This window comes from Podarcis bocagei (assembly GCF_964188305.1).
Source record: "Podarcis bocagei genome assembly, chromosome: 12".
Taxonomy (NCBI): domain Eukaryota; kingdom Metazoa; phylum Chordata; class Lepidosauria; order Squamata; family Lacertidae; genus Podarcis; species Podarcis bocagei.
The window spans coordinates 9,061,433-9,074,649 of NC_138137.1; the positions used below are offsets into that span (position 1 = coordinate 9,061,433).

General features: G+C 38.9%; 1 protein-coding gene across 12 annotated transcripts in view; it reads left to right on the top strand.

Annotated features, from left to right (window-relative positions):
• The window catches only part of LRRFIP2 (LRR binding FLII interacting protein 2), a 52,363-nt gene that overhangs the window by 11,518 nt on the left and 27,628 nt on the right, over positions 1–13,217 (top strand). For 5 of the 12 annotated variants that reach the window (XM_081165133.1, XM_081165135.1, XM_081165127.1 and 2 more), the window contains exons 2-13: positions 251–399; positions 669–755; positions 3,256–3,306; positions 5,321–5,374; positions 5,479–5,523; positions 6,074–6,142; positions 7,251–7,313; positions 8,931–9,005; positions 9,534–9,581; positions 9,662–9,706; positions 11,940–11,987; positions 12,089–12,145. In XM_081165133.1, coding sequence (XP_081021259.1) covers positions 310–399; positions 669–755; positions 3,256–3,306; positions 5,321–5,374; positions 5,479–5,523; positions 6,074–6,142; positions 7,251–7,313; positions 8,931–9,005; positions 9,534–9,581; positions 9,662–9,706; positions 11,940–11,987; positions 12,089–12,145 — 732 coding nt within the window. In that variant the 5' untranslated portion in view covers positions 251–309. Of the gene's footprint in view, positions 1–250; positions 400–668; positions 756–3,255; positions 3,307–5,320; positions 5,375–5,478; positions 5,524–6,073; positions 6,143–7,250; positions 7,314–8,930; positions 9,006–9,533; positions 9,582–9,661; positions 9,707–11,939; positions 11,988–12,088; positions 12,146–13,217 lie in introns of those variants that run through there. The other 7 variants (XM_081165128.1, XM_081165138.1, XM_081165130.1 and 4 more) reach the window with 4 other exon arrangements.

Sequence of the window (13,217 nt, forward strand, 5' to 3'; positions counted from 1 at the left end):
GAGCGAGAGGGGTCACTGCACCTTGTTTTAGAGCGGGAAAACAAGAGGGGGAAAGTTCTCCCCCTCTCTGTGCAGTGCCTCCTGCCGCTTCGCTGAGAGGGGCGCTGGGCAGAGAGGGGGAGAATTTTTCCCCCCTTGTTCTCCCCCCTCTAAAACAAAGTGCGTCCTATTGTCCAGTGCGTCCTATGGTGCGAAAAATACGGTATGTATTTTAAACATTGATCCTTATAATCTTTTCACTTTATTTCAGATCTGAACACTTGGATCTAACCAAATCTTGCAAGAAAATTACTGAGAGCATATTTAATCATGGGAACTCCTGGATCAGGAAGGAAAAGAACTCCTGTGAAAGATAGATTTTCTGCAGAAGATGAAGCTTTGGGTCATATTGCTAGAGAGGTTAGTAAAACTGCTATCTTACTGTAAGCATCTTGAAAACAAGAATTCACGTATTCACATTTTGCTTAGTGCACCTTAGTAGGTGCACCTTACATTCATTGTTGTAAAGTTATTTCTTAAACTGTATTTGCAGTTCTGTATCACCAAATATATTATTTTGATAATGATATCTTTGACCATTAGTCACTTAATGCTCACATTTAATAAAAGTATTATTGAATCCAATTTGACTACTTCATTTTTAAATGAAATTTCTTTCAATTTAACAGGCAGAAGCACGGCTTGCAGCCAAACGTGCAGCACGAGCAGAAGCAAGAGATATACGCATGAGAGAATTGGAACGACAACAGAAAGAGGTAATGGAGCAGTTAAATGTAGAACAAAATTCTGGTAATCTTAAATTCAGAACAATGTATCAGAGTAAATAACATTAACTAATCGCTTACTTTGACATTGTTACACATGTTGAGCATCACTCTGAAAGCCAGGGTGATTTTCTTTCCAGTTGGTAGAATGCCATTCAGACCTCAAGCTCAGCTTGAATATTAAGGTTGTGTTGCACTTGTAAAGGAAAACATCAGATGTTGTATATGTGTCAGACTGAATGCCCAGTGAGCATGAAATTTGGTGTCTGAGTGCTACTTGGGTTTATACAAAGAAAGGTTTTCAATGGATTAGGAATATCGGCAACTATTGCCTAGGAGTTGGAAAACATGACACGTAAACCAGACTTGCAAAAGCAGCTAGGATCATCTTTCAAAAAATAGGATTGTATTTCTGTCAAAACTGAAACAATGTTGAGTCTCTTAAGAAGAAGAGTTTGGATTTGATATCCCGCCTTTCACTCCCCTTCAGGAATCTCAAAGCGGCTAACATTCTTCCTTTCCCTTTCTCCCCCACAACAAACACTCTGTGAGGTGAGTGGGGCTGAGAGACTTCAAAGAAGTGTGACTGGCCCAAGGTCACCCAGCAGCTGCATGTGGAGGAGCCTCAGATGATTTTAAAATATCTTTAAACTTCTGTATTCAGCACTGTATCATGGTATATGCTTAGAGTGAGGCCAAATTTCTTCAGATAAATTGCAAAATATATTCTTAGTGAATTAAAGTGACTCTGTTTGAGTAACGGATAGTGAACAGTTTTACCGTATTTTTCGCCCTATAGGACACACTTTTTCTCCTTCAAAAATGAAAGGGAAATGTGTGTGCGTCCTATGGGGCGAATGCAGGCTTTCGCTGAAGCCTGGAGAGCGAGAGGCGTCTGTGCGCACCGACCCCTCTCGCTCTCCAGGCTTCAGGAAGCTATCCGCAAGCCTTGCGAGCCCGGCAGGAGTTCCCGCGGGCTCACAAGGCTTGCGGGTGGCAGCCTGCAGCTCGAAGCATGGGGCGCCCTCTGGAGGATGCCCCGTGCTTCATGCAGGTGTCCGCAAGCCTTGCACGCCGGGGGGGAGTTCCTGCGGGCTCGTAAGGCTTGCGGGCGGCAACCTTGCCTTCGCTCCCGGACCCCCAGCCCCGAGGCTAAAAACGAAGCCAGGACTGCGAGCGGGATCCATCCTGCTCGCTGTCCTGGCTTCTTTGCTCTTTGGGGCTCGGGGGGGGATTCCCCCCCTTTATTCCCCCCCCCAATAAGTGCGTCCTATGGGCTGGTGTGTTCTATAGGGTGAAAAATACGGTAATTTCAGTTATAATTTGGCAGAATGGGGAAACCTGCACACATATGCAAAAAGCTTGGCCCTAAACATTTTGACTGTCTTCAACTTGAAAAACATAATGTAAAATGATTTCAAATGGAACTTTTATTGCAACAGATAATTTTCAGTAAATCTAATGTGATTTATAGGGAAAGGTCTCTACTTATAACACTTGTTGGAAGAGGAGTGTATTCAGTAGACACCAAAAAGACAATAGAGTCCTCGGTTGGAAATACTTTTGTGTAATGGGCTTTCAGAACTTGAGTGAAGAAACGTGTGAAGTGTAGGCAGTGTTTCTTTAGATAATTGATTACAGTACAATTAATTACATCGCTGATTTTAAATAATTTTGGGTGAAAATAGTGACTGTTCTACCATCAAATTTAGATAAAGAATCTGCAAAAATGACCATGGGTAGAATAAAAGTTAGGCCCTGATTAAGGGCTTCTTTGGTGGTTTTAAGCTCTATTCTATTCTACAGTTATACCTCTAGTTGCATTCGCTTAATGTTGTGGATTTTCGGGTTGCGAACGCGGCAAACCAGGAAGTGTATACTTCCGGGTTTCACCACGCATGCACAGAAGTGTTCTGCGTGCTTCGCACATGTGCAGCAGCACTCTATCGTGCTCCACACTTGCGTAGAAGCAGCGCTCTAGTTGCTGACTTTTTGGGGTGCCAATGGCACCCCGGAATAGATCGTGTCCACAACTAGAGGTACCACTGTATTCTGTTCCGCTTGATTGTAAGTAGAACCTGTAAGCATTCTATAAAAACAACAACATAACAATGTCAGTAAAAGACAAATGCAAAAAACAGGTATTTTTAAAAATCCAAAATATAAATAAAATAAACAGTTATGGTAGAAACAAAATAAAACACATGTAGATGGATCATTTCTAATGTATTTGACAAGAAATTCAGTCATACTGCCTTTGGCTTTTCCTGATGTGCATTTAAACAGAAGTAATATTAGTTTGTGAATAGTACTTGATATAGCTGTAGAGGTGAAATAATAAAATGCAACACAAGTTTTAAAGAGAGCATTTCCATATTTGAATGTTGATTACACTTTATTTTTTTAAAGCAAACACTTTGGGAGAGCAAATTTTCTTTTTGGAAATTGTTTATTCTTGCGAAGAAATAAGATGATCTTTACCTTTTTGTAGCTTTCTCGACGTTCTTATGATAGAAAATGGGGACATATCCAAAGGTGGATGGTAGGCCAGGATTGCCTGTTGTGTGGAATTTTGCACTTGGAAAACTAACATGATTGGTGTGTTTATTTACTAATATTTTGTACAGTGTGTGAAATTCAAAATGTATCAAAAAGTACATATCAAAAGTACAAAAAGTATCAAAATGACGTGTCTCCCAACTGTGGGATTTACAAATATTTAACTTTGGCTTGGTTGTGTTCTTAGTTATTTTTATCATTCCAGTACTGAATAAGTGGGAACCTAAGGGGAATAACTTCATATCACTAATAACACTGTCTATTTTATATGAATTAATACAAGACAATGAGGTCCCAACATTTCCTTGGCCTTTCTTCATTTGAGGATTCTTCCCAAAATTTATCAATAAGTAAAGGTAAAGGGACCCTTGACCATTAGGTACAGTCGTGGTCGACTCTTGGGTTGCGGTGCTCATCTTGCTTTATTGACTGAGGGAGCCAGCGTACAGCTTCCGGGTCATGTGGCCAGCATGACTAAGCCACTTCTGGCAAACCAGAGCAGCGCACGGAAACACCATTTATCTTTCCGCCGGAGTGGTACCTATTTACTTGCACTTTGACGTGCTTTTGAACTGCTAGGTTGGCAGGAGCAGGGACTGAGCCACGGGAGCTCACCCCGTCGTGGGGATTCGAACCGCCAACCTTCTGATCAGCTAGTCCTAGGCTCTGTGGTTTAGACCACAGTGCCACCCACGTCCCTTTATCAATAAGTAGAATCATAGAATTGTAGAGCTGGAAGGGACCACAAAGGCCAACTAGTCCAAGCCTCTGCAATGCAAGAATCTTTTTGCCTAACATGGGGCTCTAAACCATGGCCCTGAGATTCAGAGTCTCATGCTCTAAACTCATGAGCTAAACATAGAATGAATGAATTTTTTTTGGAGAAACACATTTTCTCAGTACCTGAAATACACAATCCATTCGTCTGGATATTATGGGCTAGACCCAAAGATGGTGCAGGCCAAAGACCTTTTGTGCAAAAAAATCCTCTCTGTCCTGCACTCAGTGTCCCTCACCCTAAACAGTCTTTCTTGGGGGTTGGGAACTCTCCTGAACAAGAATGGGCATAGATAAGCTTTCCCCTTACTATCACTCTCAATTCATATTGTTTTCCAAATTGTACCGTGTTGCATTTTGAAGTTCTAACTGTAAGATATTTTCTCCATGTAGATGGCAGATATCTGTCAGTATAGGTGACTATTGCACACCAGCAATTAAGACTATCATGCAAGTTGGATTAAATCACTTTATGGATAAATCACTTGGATTACTTGGTTTTTAAATGGCTAAAAAAGGGGTGGAGAATTGGACAACAAATCTTTATTAAAAAAATATTAAAACCGGTGTTTACACAAATGGGAAACATACTCTTAAATAATATTTACATTCTCTTAGAACAGAGCTTTCCAAACTTTTTATGTTGGTGACACACTTTTTATACATGCATCATTTCATGACGCAGTAATTCAGTTTTACTAGCAAACTGAAGGTTAAACTAAACCCTTCTTTCCAGCCCTGGGAGGAGTGCAGAGAGCGTTTGTGAGACGTACCTACACACTGCAGCCGACGCACTAACATGTTGCAACACAGTTTGGAAAGCTCTGTCTTAGATGAATACCTCTTCCAAGATGCCTGCTGTGACTTACATGTACACAATCTATAAACAAATTAATATTTTTGCTTCAGAAATATTTACATGCGTGGTTTTCATATTAAAAAAAATCTGGTTGCAACCCTAATGATAACTGTTTTGTTACCGTATTTTATTGAGTAATCTGAGATATTAGGTGAACTAATAACACATTGAAAATTAGGTTAAGCTGCTATGATGTTTACATGAAAGAAGAATAGGTGTCTGTCTGATGTGAACAGTAAATTAGTACTTTCTGCTGTTTCTGAGTAATTTTTGTGGATAATTCTTTTTAGCTGTGTTCTTTTTGGTTTTCTGTCTTTTCCTCCTTTTCTTAAGTAACATCATCTGGTGTTTCCTTTCTTAGGAAGATTCAGAGAAGGCTAGGGATTCACACAGGTCCAGCCGGCGGTCATACCTGGTTTGTACTAACCTATCAAATCTGTTTTTCTTCCTTCCTTCCTTTTATCTTTTTTGTTCATTTTTAAATGTGGCACTTCATTTTTAATTTAATTTTGTAATTAGGGTGCTGATGACTTGGTGTCCACTCGAACTACTGGTAGCCACAGGGTTAGTACTCATATTTTGCCTTTGATCAAGTTCATAAAACATTCTTTTATGCTCATGCAGATTGTTTCTTTGATTTCTCATTTCAACCAAAATTTTAATTTTTATGGAATTGATACAGAATATTTTAAAGCTGCAAAGATAACTGGTGGTATATTACTAAGTCATAGTCTGGGTAGACCCATTGAAATGGAAGGACTTGAGTTAGTCATGACTAACATAAGCCCACTGATTTCAGTGGATTCTTTAATCAAGGTAACTTGCTTTAAATTATATCTGCATTGGTGCTTACCTGGGTTGCCATCATAATCTCAACATTGGGTCTGTATCCCTATAGATTTGTAACACTGGATGGAAACAGAAACTGAATCCTCTGGTCAGAAGAACATTGAATGCTAGTATTCTAAGGGTTAAAACATGAATGTCAAAGTTGAATAAATGTTTCCCTTTTGTCAATTTAAAATTAATATAGTCAGTGTTAAATGACATAGTTATCAACAGCTAAGGAAAAAAACCTGCACACATACTTGTCTTTTACAATTTGGTTCTTAAGAGTACCTCCTTGGATGCCACTGGGTCACACAGGAGCAGAGCAAGTACTTCCAGGCGAAGAGATCTTGTGGTGCGTAGTATTGATGAGCATGTTGTGATTTGTTCACATAGCACTTTGTGCATACTGACAAGGAATACTGGTGGCAAAGGATGTTATCTGATTGTTGCCAGTCACTTGTGCAGCAGACTTCTGCTGTCACAAACTAATCTCCCCCTTCCTCGCCTCCCCCTGAAGCCCCCCCCATCTCTTTCAGAGGACCCCAACCTTTCAGCCAACATGAAGAGGCTGGGAACTGCAGAGGGGAGGGGAGCAGAGAAGGGAAAATCCTGGTACAGTGTTGGACGACCCCCCTCAATGTTTCAGTTTTAATAAAATATTTGAACTTAGAAGTTCAAGACATTTAACTTTAAGTGGGGGCAAGAGAAATGGGAGACAAAAACGTGAGATGGCTTTAGGCTGGCTGAAACACTTCCATTTGTACAGGGCAAGACACCCCAATTTTCAATTCTTCTACCAATTGCAGTCCTCCATGACATTTCCCATACTATTCCAGAGAGCCCTTTGCAAGTAGTAGCAATTCCACTAGTTTAAAGCCAGTATTACACAAAAACACATATTTTTGTCTAAATTTCATCATATTTTTGGAGGCCTATTGCAAATTGCATTATGTATAGAACGTCTGTAAAATAGCAGTGTGTGAGGGATAATAGAAATGGGAACACATCTTTATCTCTGCCTACTAATTTTAATTATGCTTAATGGCTTGTATTTGTGAGAAGTTCTTTTGTTTCAGCTCTTGTGTTTGTGTTCAGACTTGTATCACTTCTGCCAATGGCTTTCTGCATATCATTAAAAAGAATGAAAACTAATGTCATCTGTGATTTCTCTGTTTACACCCTGTGGTGAATCATGTAAATGCATGTCAAAGCAAAGTTCTGAGCAATGCAAAAATAGTAAAATAAATAAATTCAGTATGTTGCCAAGTTCAAGTCTAATCTATATGCTGTTTCTGCCAAACCAGTTTGTTCAATTTCCTTTTCTTTTTTCTCATTGGATAGATCAGTGGTTAATAAAGTTTCATTTTACATTATTTTTGAACTATCACATGGTGGTTTAGCATTGTTTCTGTGGATACTACTGCTCCTTGATGGTAACTTTCTAAATCTTTACTCAACAGAGCCATGCTCATGGAGACTATTCTGGTGGGAAGAAGTCTTCTAGCTCTAATAAAGATCTTTTGGTTAGTGTTTTCAATTAGGGGATTGATATAATTTTACCTCTTCATGGTTTCTCTATACAATATTCCCCCACATATATTTGGTATATTGGTTGTATAAGGTACTTCATCTAAGTTAAAAAGAGATCTTGCTTACGGTACAGACTCTTTTCCAGCATTATGCAATGGAAGCATGAAAAGTCAGAAGCGACAGGGTGCTTGACACCAGGAATGGTAAAGAACTTTACCTACTAGGCTAACTTCTCTCCACCTGGATTTTTTTTTTCTGTTATCCCTTTTCGAGGTTTTGCTGAAATGTTTTGAATTATTGACCTTCATGTTGCCCTCATGAAAGTAAAGCTTTGTTTCTAGTTCTGTATCTGTTCTCAGTGGGCACAGGAATCTGTTAAGCCCCCCAGTAATGAGTGCTTCAGATTCCATTGAGGAACAGCCTATATAAGGTTAGATATTTGAATTGAAGTAAACATATGAAACCACTTAAATGAATTATTGCAACACAGTTTAAATGTCTGGATTTCTAGAAAACATTTGTACACAGTTTGAGAACACTTATGTTTGGAGACTTTTAGGACAAACAAGTTTGTAGACAATTTGTTTTATGGATGATAAAGGTTGGCTTCTCATGGAGCAGGCATAAGTTGCTATTTAGTCTTATAAGAACCTTGCAATAAGTAGTTCTACTTTAATTCTAATTAAATGATGTTTTCAGTACTTCTGGCCACATTCATGCATTGTACTAAACCATGGTTTAGTGTTACAGGTAGCCGTGTTGGTCTGCCATAGTCAAAATAAAAAAATTCCTTCCAGTAGCACCTTAAAGACCAACTAAGTTAGTTCTTGGTATGAGCTTTCGTGTGCATGCAACACAAAAATGGGCCTTTTCTGCAGTAGCTTCCTGTTTATAGAATGCTCTTTTCAGAGAAGCTCTCCTGGCCCCTTTATTACACATCTTTAGGTGTAAAGCAAAAACATCCCTCATCTCCCTAGGCCTTTGGCTATTTAAACAGTCTATGGCCTTTTAAACTGTGGGGAGTGAGTACTGTTTTGCTTGTTACTATAGTTTGTTTGTTTGCTTTTTCGTTTGTATATTGCAAACTGCCCTGTGCTTCTTGGATGAAGGGCAGTATAGAAATTTAATAATTTTAAAAATAAGACGTCCATCAGCAAATGAAGAGGGAGGCAGTTTTTGACAAGTTCCCAAACCCCTCCAGAACAGATTTAGGGAGGTATGGTGGTTGAGCATTAGGGGAAGGGGAAATTGCCAGCTTCCCCATTTTTCTGTCAGATGCCCAACTTTAGTGGAGGGGACACCAGTGGATACCATTCTAGTCCACTCTTTTAAAAAAGGGATAATAATAGTACAGTCCAATATAAACATTTAGCTGCTTTCATTTGGTAAAGGCATCTGGCCCTAAAAACTGTGTACAGTATGAGGCTCATTGTGTGACATAGAGCACATTGATATATAAACAGCTGCTTGCTCATCCAAAATTCAATATATATTGGTGCTTCAGAGCACCACAACTTATCATATGACTTGTATACTCCAGTAAATACCAATATTTCCTTACATGTTTGAGTTTGAATACTTTTTTCAACTTTGTAATATATTTTTGGCAGAGTGGATTTTACCATGACCAACGAAACTACAGCAGCCTTAGGCATAGCAAACCACTTTCTACCTACCATCCTCGGGTTTGTGTAACTTATTTTATTTTACTAAACAGTCTTATTTAGACATGAGTTATTGCAATGTTAGCTGCCATGCTCTAGTCTAACAGAAAAGCGCTGCTTGATTTTTGGTGTTTGGATTAACAACTCAATTTTGAGGACGCATGTGATTTCCAAATCTACTGCTCTCTTTTGTTTTACATACATTGCTGCCATGAGAATCAAATTATGGATTAGAAGTAATGCTAGGCAGTTGAATTCTGGCTTGCGTCCACTAAACCTTTCTGATCTAACTGTTTGTAACTTATGTATATGTTGCCACAGTGCAGTTGACAAATTTTGGAATTCTGGGTAACCATTCTAAATCTATTTGTGCTGAAAATTCATTAAATTAAAAAGTGGAGACTAATAGAATGTTTGGTCTGATGACATCCTGCTAGTTTTGAATTCCCTTTCACTTTGTCACTTTATGAAAATACTAACATGCATTTTATGGACAATGTTTCATTTGTATGGTATTAAATGTAATACAATGTTTTATTTTTGTCACAGTCATCTTCTCTATACAGTGATCCTTTGGCAACAACTAAGAATTACAGGGTTAGTAGTGTGTGATAGAATAGTCTACATTTAGGAATTATAAGGTTCTGTAAATCTAAAAACAATGCTCTCCTCTATAGGTGTCTCCAGATGTAAACACTGGTTTGATAAGAAGTGCCAGTTTGGTTCGTATGCAGATCTGCATGGTTGTGTTAAGCTTGCATTCTGTGGGTACTTTGGCTTGAAAACATTGTGTGTTCTACTCCAGAAAACATTAGGTTAAGCATGCAAGAATATTAGGATGGAGAATATCTGAAAATCATATTGAAGGAAGGAAAAGCTTGTGTGCAGTGTAGGCTTTCAAATCTCAGATCATGCCTTTCTGGCAGTGGCAAATTGTACATGATAGTAGTTGTACTGCAAATACACAGAGGTCTTAGCCATGATCAGTGCATGTATACCAGCCATTTCAGTTCATTTGGGATCATCAACAAAGTTAACTCTAGACAACCATCACATAGACATCAATCCTGGACATTGTATTAAAATAATGTGAAAATTTGTATCTTACAAAGTACAAAGCAAAGAGCTCTATCCACCAAGAATTTATTTTAGAAGTTTCAATGTATGTTTTGGAAAAACACTAAAATATATTGTGGCTGAAACAGTGAACAAGCCTTCCCTAGCAATTATCTGCTGTTATGTGGAGCATTTACTAACATTCTGTCTGCTGTGGATAATTGTCAGCATCAGTCCTGCTTTTGAGCTGAAACTCAAGATCAGTCAGGTTAATATCCTTCACACAGGCCTTTGAGAAACTGTATGGATAAGGTCAAAAGACCGAGGACTGTAAAGCTCACTAGGAAGTTTCAGGATTAAGCAAGTTAACAGTTAGGAATGCAGGGTAGCCAAAAAAAGAAAAAGGAGAAAATAGACTGAAAAATAAGTATCTTATGAAAATATTATACAACTAGTAGAATTGCCAAAGGTTTTTTTTAACTGGACCTCTCCAGTGCTTCTAAAGGAAACCTATTATTCATAAATGTAAGAAGAGAAGGCTTTCTGGAGATGAAAATAAATGAAAAATGCTTCATTTGCTAGATTTCTGTACCTGCTTGCTGTCAGAGGAGTAGGGAAAGTAATAAAAATGTGCAACATGAGAAACAGGATGATGAAGAAAGGAGAGGCACAAACAACTGGGGAAAATCTAGTATGGCCTAAGGTAGTTGACTGGAGTGGGAGTGAAAAGCTGAAAAATGTATTTGTGCAAATCATTGCCAGAAAATTTGCTTCTGTCAACTTACATCCACTTGCTCCATGTGGCTGCATCCAAACCATGTGGAGTATATTGCTTAAAGCAAGCAATGCCATTGGTCATGGAATTCTGGAGTATCAAACCTCTGCTGTACTGCCTGCCTTTCTGGAGGCAAGTAGTAAACTGAAGATAATAGGAAGGTGTTAGAGAAAATTAAGCTGCCCTGGTTGTAATGAGGAATATTTCCTCTCATTTAAAGACTAGTACAGGTAACTTGCAACTTATGCACATTTAACTTGTGCACATTTAGCTTTATGCATGTGGCAAAAAGTAAAAATAAAAGGGGCAGAAAGGAGATAGGCATCAGGGAAAAAGACTTCGGCAGTCCTATCTGCCATTGAACCCAATGTGTTTTGGCTTTATGTGCTATCTCTGGAACCTAAGCCCATGTAAGTTGAGAGTTGCCTACAGTTGTGAAGGAACCACAGAAGAAAAGATCAAACCCTATTGCTATTTTTCTACAGTGCGGTATGAAATCTACAGTGTTTCTGCTTCTTAAAAATCAGACAAGCTTCTGGTTATTGGTAAACTTTGGCATTGCATGGGAAACAAATTGCTAGTGCTTGAGCTTGTGTATTAAAATTCACAAACTTTCTAGAAAAAGCTGCTCTTGGCTGCAGAATCTTCAGAGGTTTTCAGCAAGTGGATAGATGCTTTAGGTATTTGTGCTGTTTTACAATGGTGGGTTAGGTTAGAACAATTGCATCTCTGAAGGTGGATTAACTGGATGATTTCTTGATTAAAAATACAACAACCAATTCCTGTGTTTGCAGTGCTTAGAACTTTATAGCTTTGGGCTGGCAAGAGCCCTTGAAAAATGGAAGTTGAAAGAAATAACTTATTCCATTGTATATGTCAAAGAACATGGAAATATTATTGCTACCATATAGTAAATATTCCAAGCGGTATTTTAAATGTGCCTGCAAGGTTAGAATTTAATAACATTATCCTTCACAAAAATACAGTTTTTAGTGAAGGAAGCATGTGTACTTCTGCCAATGGTGATGTTTGTCTGCATAGCAGCAATGTTTACAGGCCACATGAATACTCTTCATTATTCTGCAATACTGTAAATACAAACACCATTTTCTCTGATCTTTTAGGCATCATTAAGTGGTGATGGATTCTATAACCCATATAGTTATCGTACAGTAAGTCTGCAGGGCTTTCTTTTGGTTTTTACAAAATACTTTTCTGTGAAGATAAGTTGCTGAAAAAAATATTTTCCTTCCCCCTGCAACCTTATTTTTAGCCTTCAGAATACAGTTGTTACTCTTCAAGAGCAAGTTCAGCACGAAGTAGTCCAGTGGTGAGAAGTTTTCTGCACGCATTAAAGTTTTTCAATTTTAACTAATGCTCTTCTCTTTAACCATTTGTGTGAATCATCTTACTGATAAATGCATGGGTTGTGGAGTTTAATTGACTTGACAGAAGCAAGATATTAAAAGGTTAATCAGAAATATAAGGGCTTTTTCTGGCTGTCATTCAGTGATTTTATATTATTATTTAGTTCTGTATATTATGTCTTTGAATGTGGAATATGAAAAATTCGTATACCTCAGCAGGATGCCTCTCAGAATTACCATAATGCTATGGGGGGTCGGGGAGGAAGAGCACAGTTTAATGTGTTTCAGTACAACTGTTGAAGCCGACACAGCCTACCATGTCTTCTACCTGTATTCTCTTAGTTCTTCAGTCTGTTTGCTAGGAGATCTGTGGTAACCAGAAAGAGCATTTCAGCCTCTCAGTTAAGCACTGTCCCTTTGTCAGTGTAGGGCAGGAATTAAGAAACTAGATCCTGCCAGGCCCACTCCTCTGTGGGCCAACTTTGACAGGTGAGTGGGACCACACCTTTGACATAATGATGTCAGGTGATGTCAAAATTTGAAGGGGCTGCTGTACCTGCTGATCAGACTTGTAGGGAGACAGCCCTTCTGAAGTCTACAGAGGGGGAAATGCTACTCTTTGCAGAGAAATGGATTCAAAGTTTGGCGTAGTGAATCTGACCCAATTTTATTTTCTGGACTGCACTTTGAAGGCCCCAACAACCAGCTGATAGTTGCTGGTGCAGAACTGTCTTCAGTCACTGACAAACAGCCGATTGTTGATGCTTGCAGAAAGCTCGGCTGTACTTTTGAAGCCCTGACAATCAGCATGTGCTTGCAACCCACCCCCCTTCTCATAACTTACAACTGATGTAATATATGATGTCAAGTGTAGTACAGGTGGCTGTGGCATGGCCCAAATGAGGAGGCCTGGTGGGTCTTAGTAGGCTCAAGGAGCAGTGGTTCCCCACCCCTTGTGTAGGGAGGACTAGGTGAGAGTATGGAAAGCGTGCTAGGGCTTCATAATCCTTCTAATGCTTTGGCTTCCCATTATAT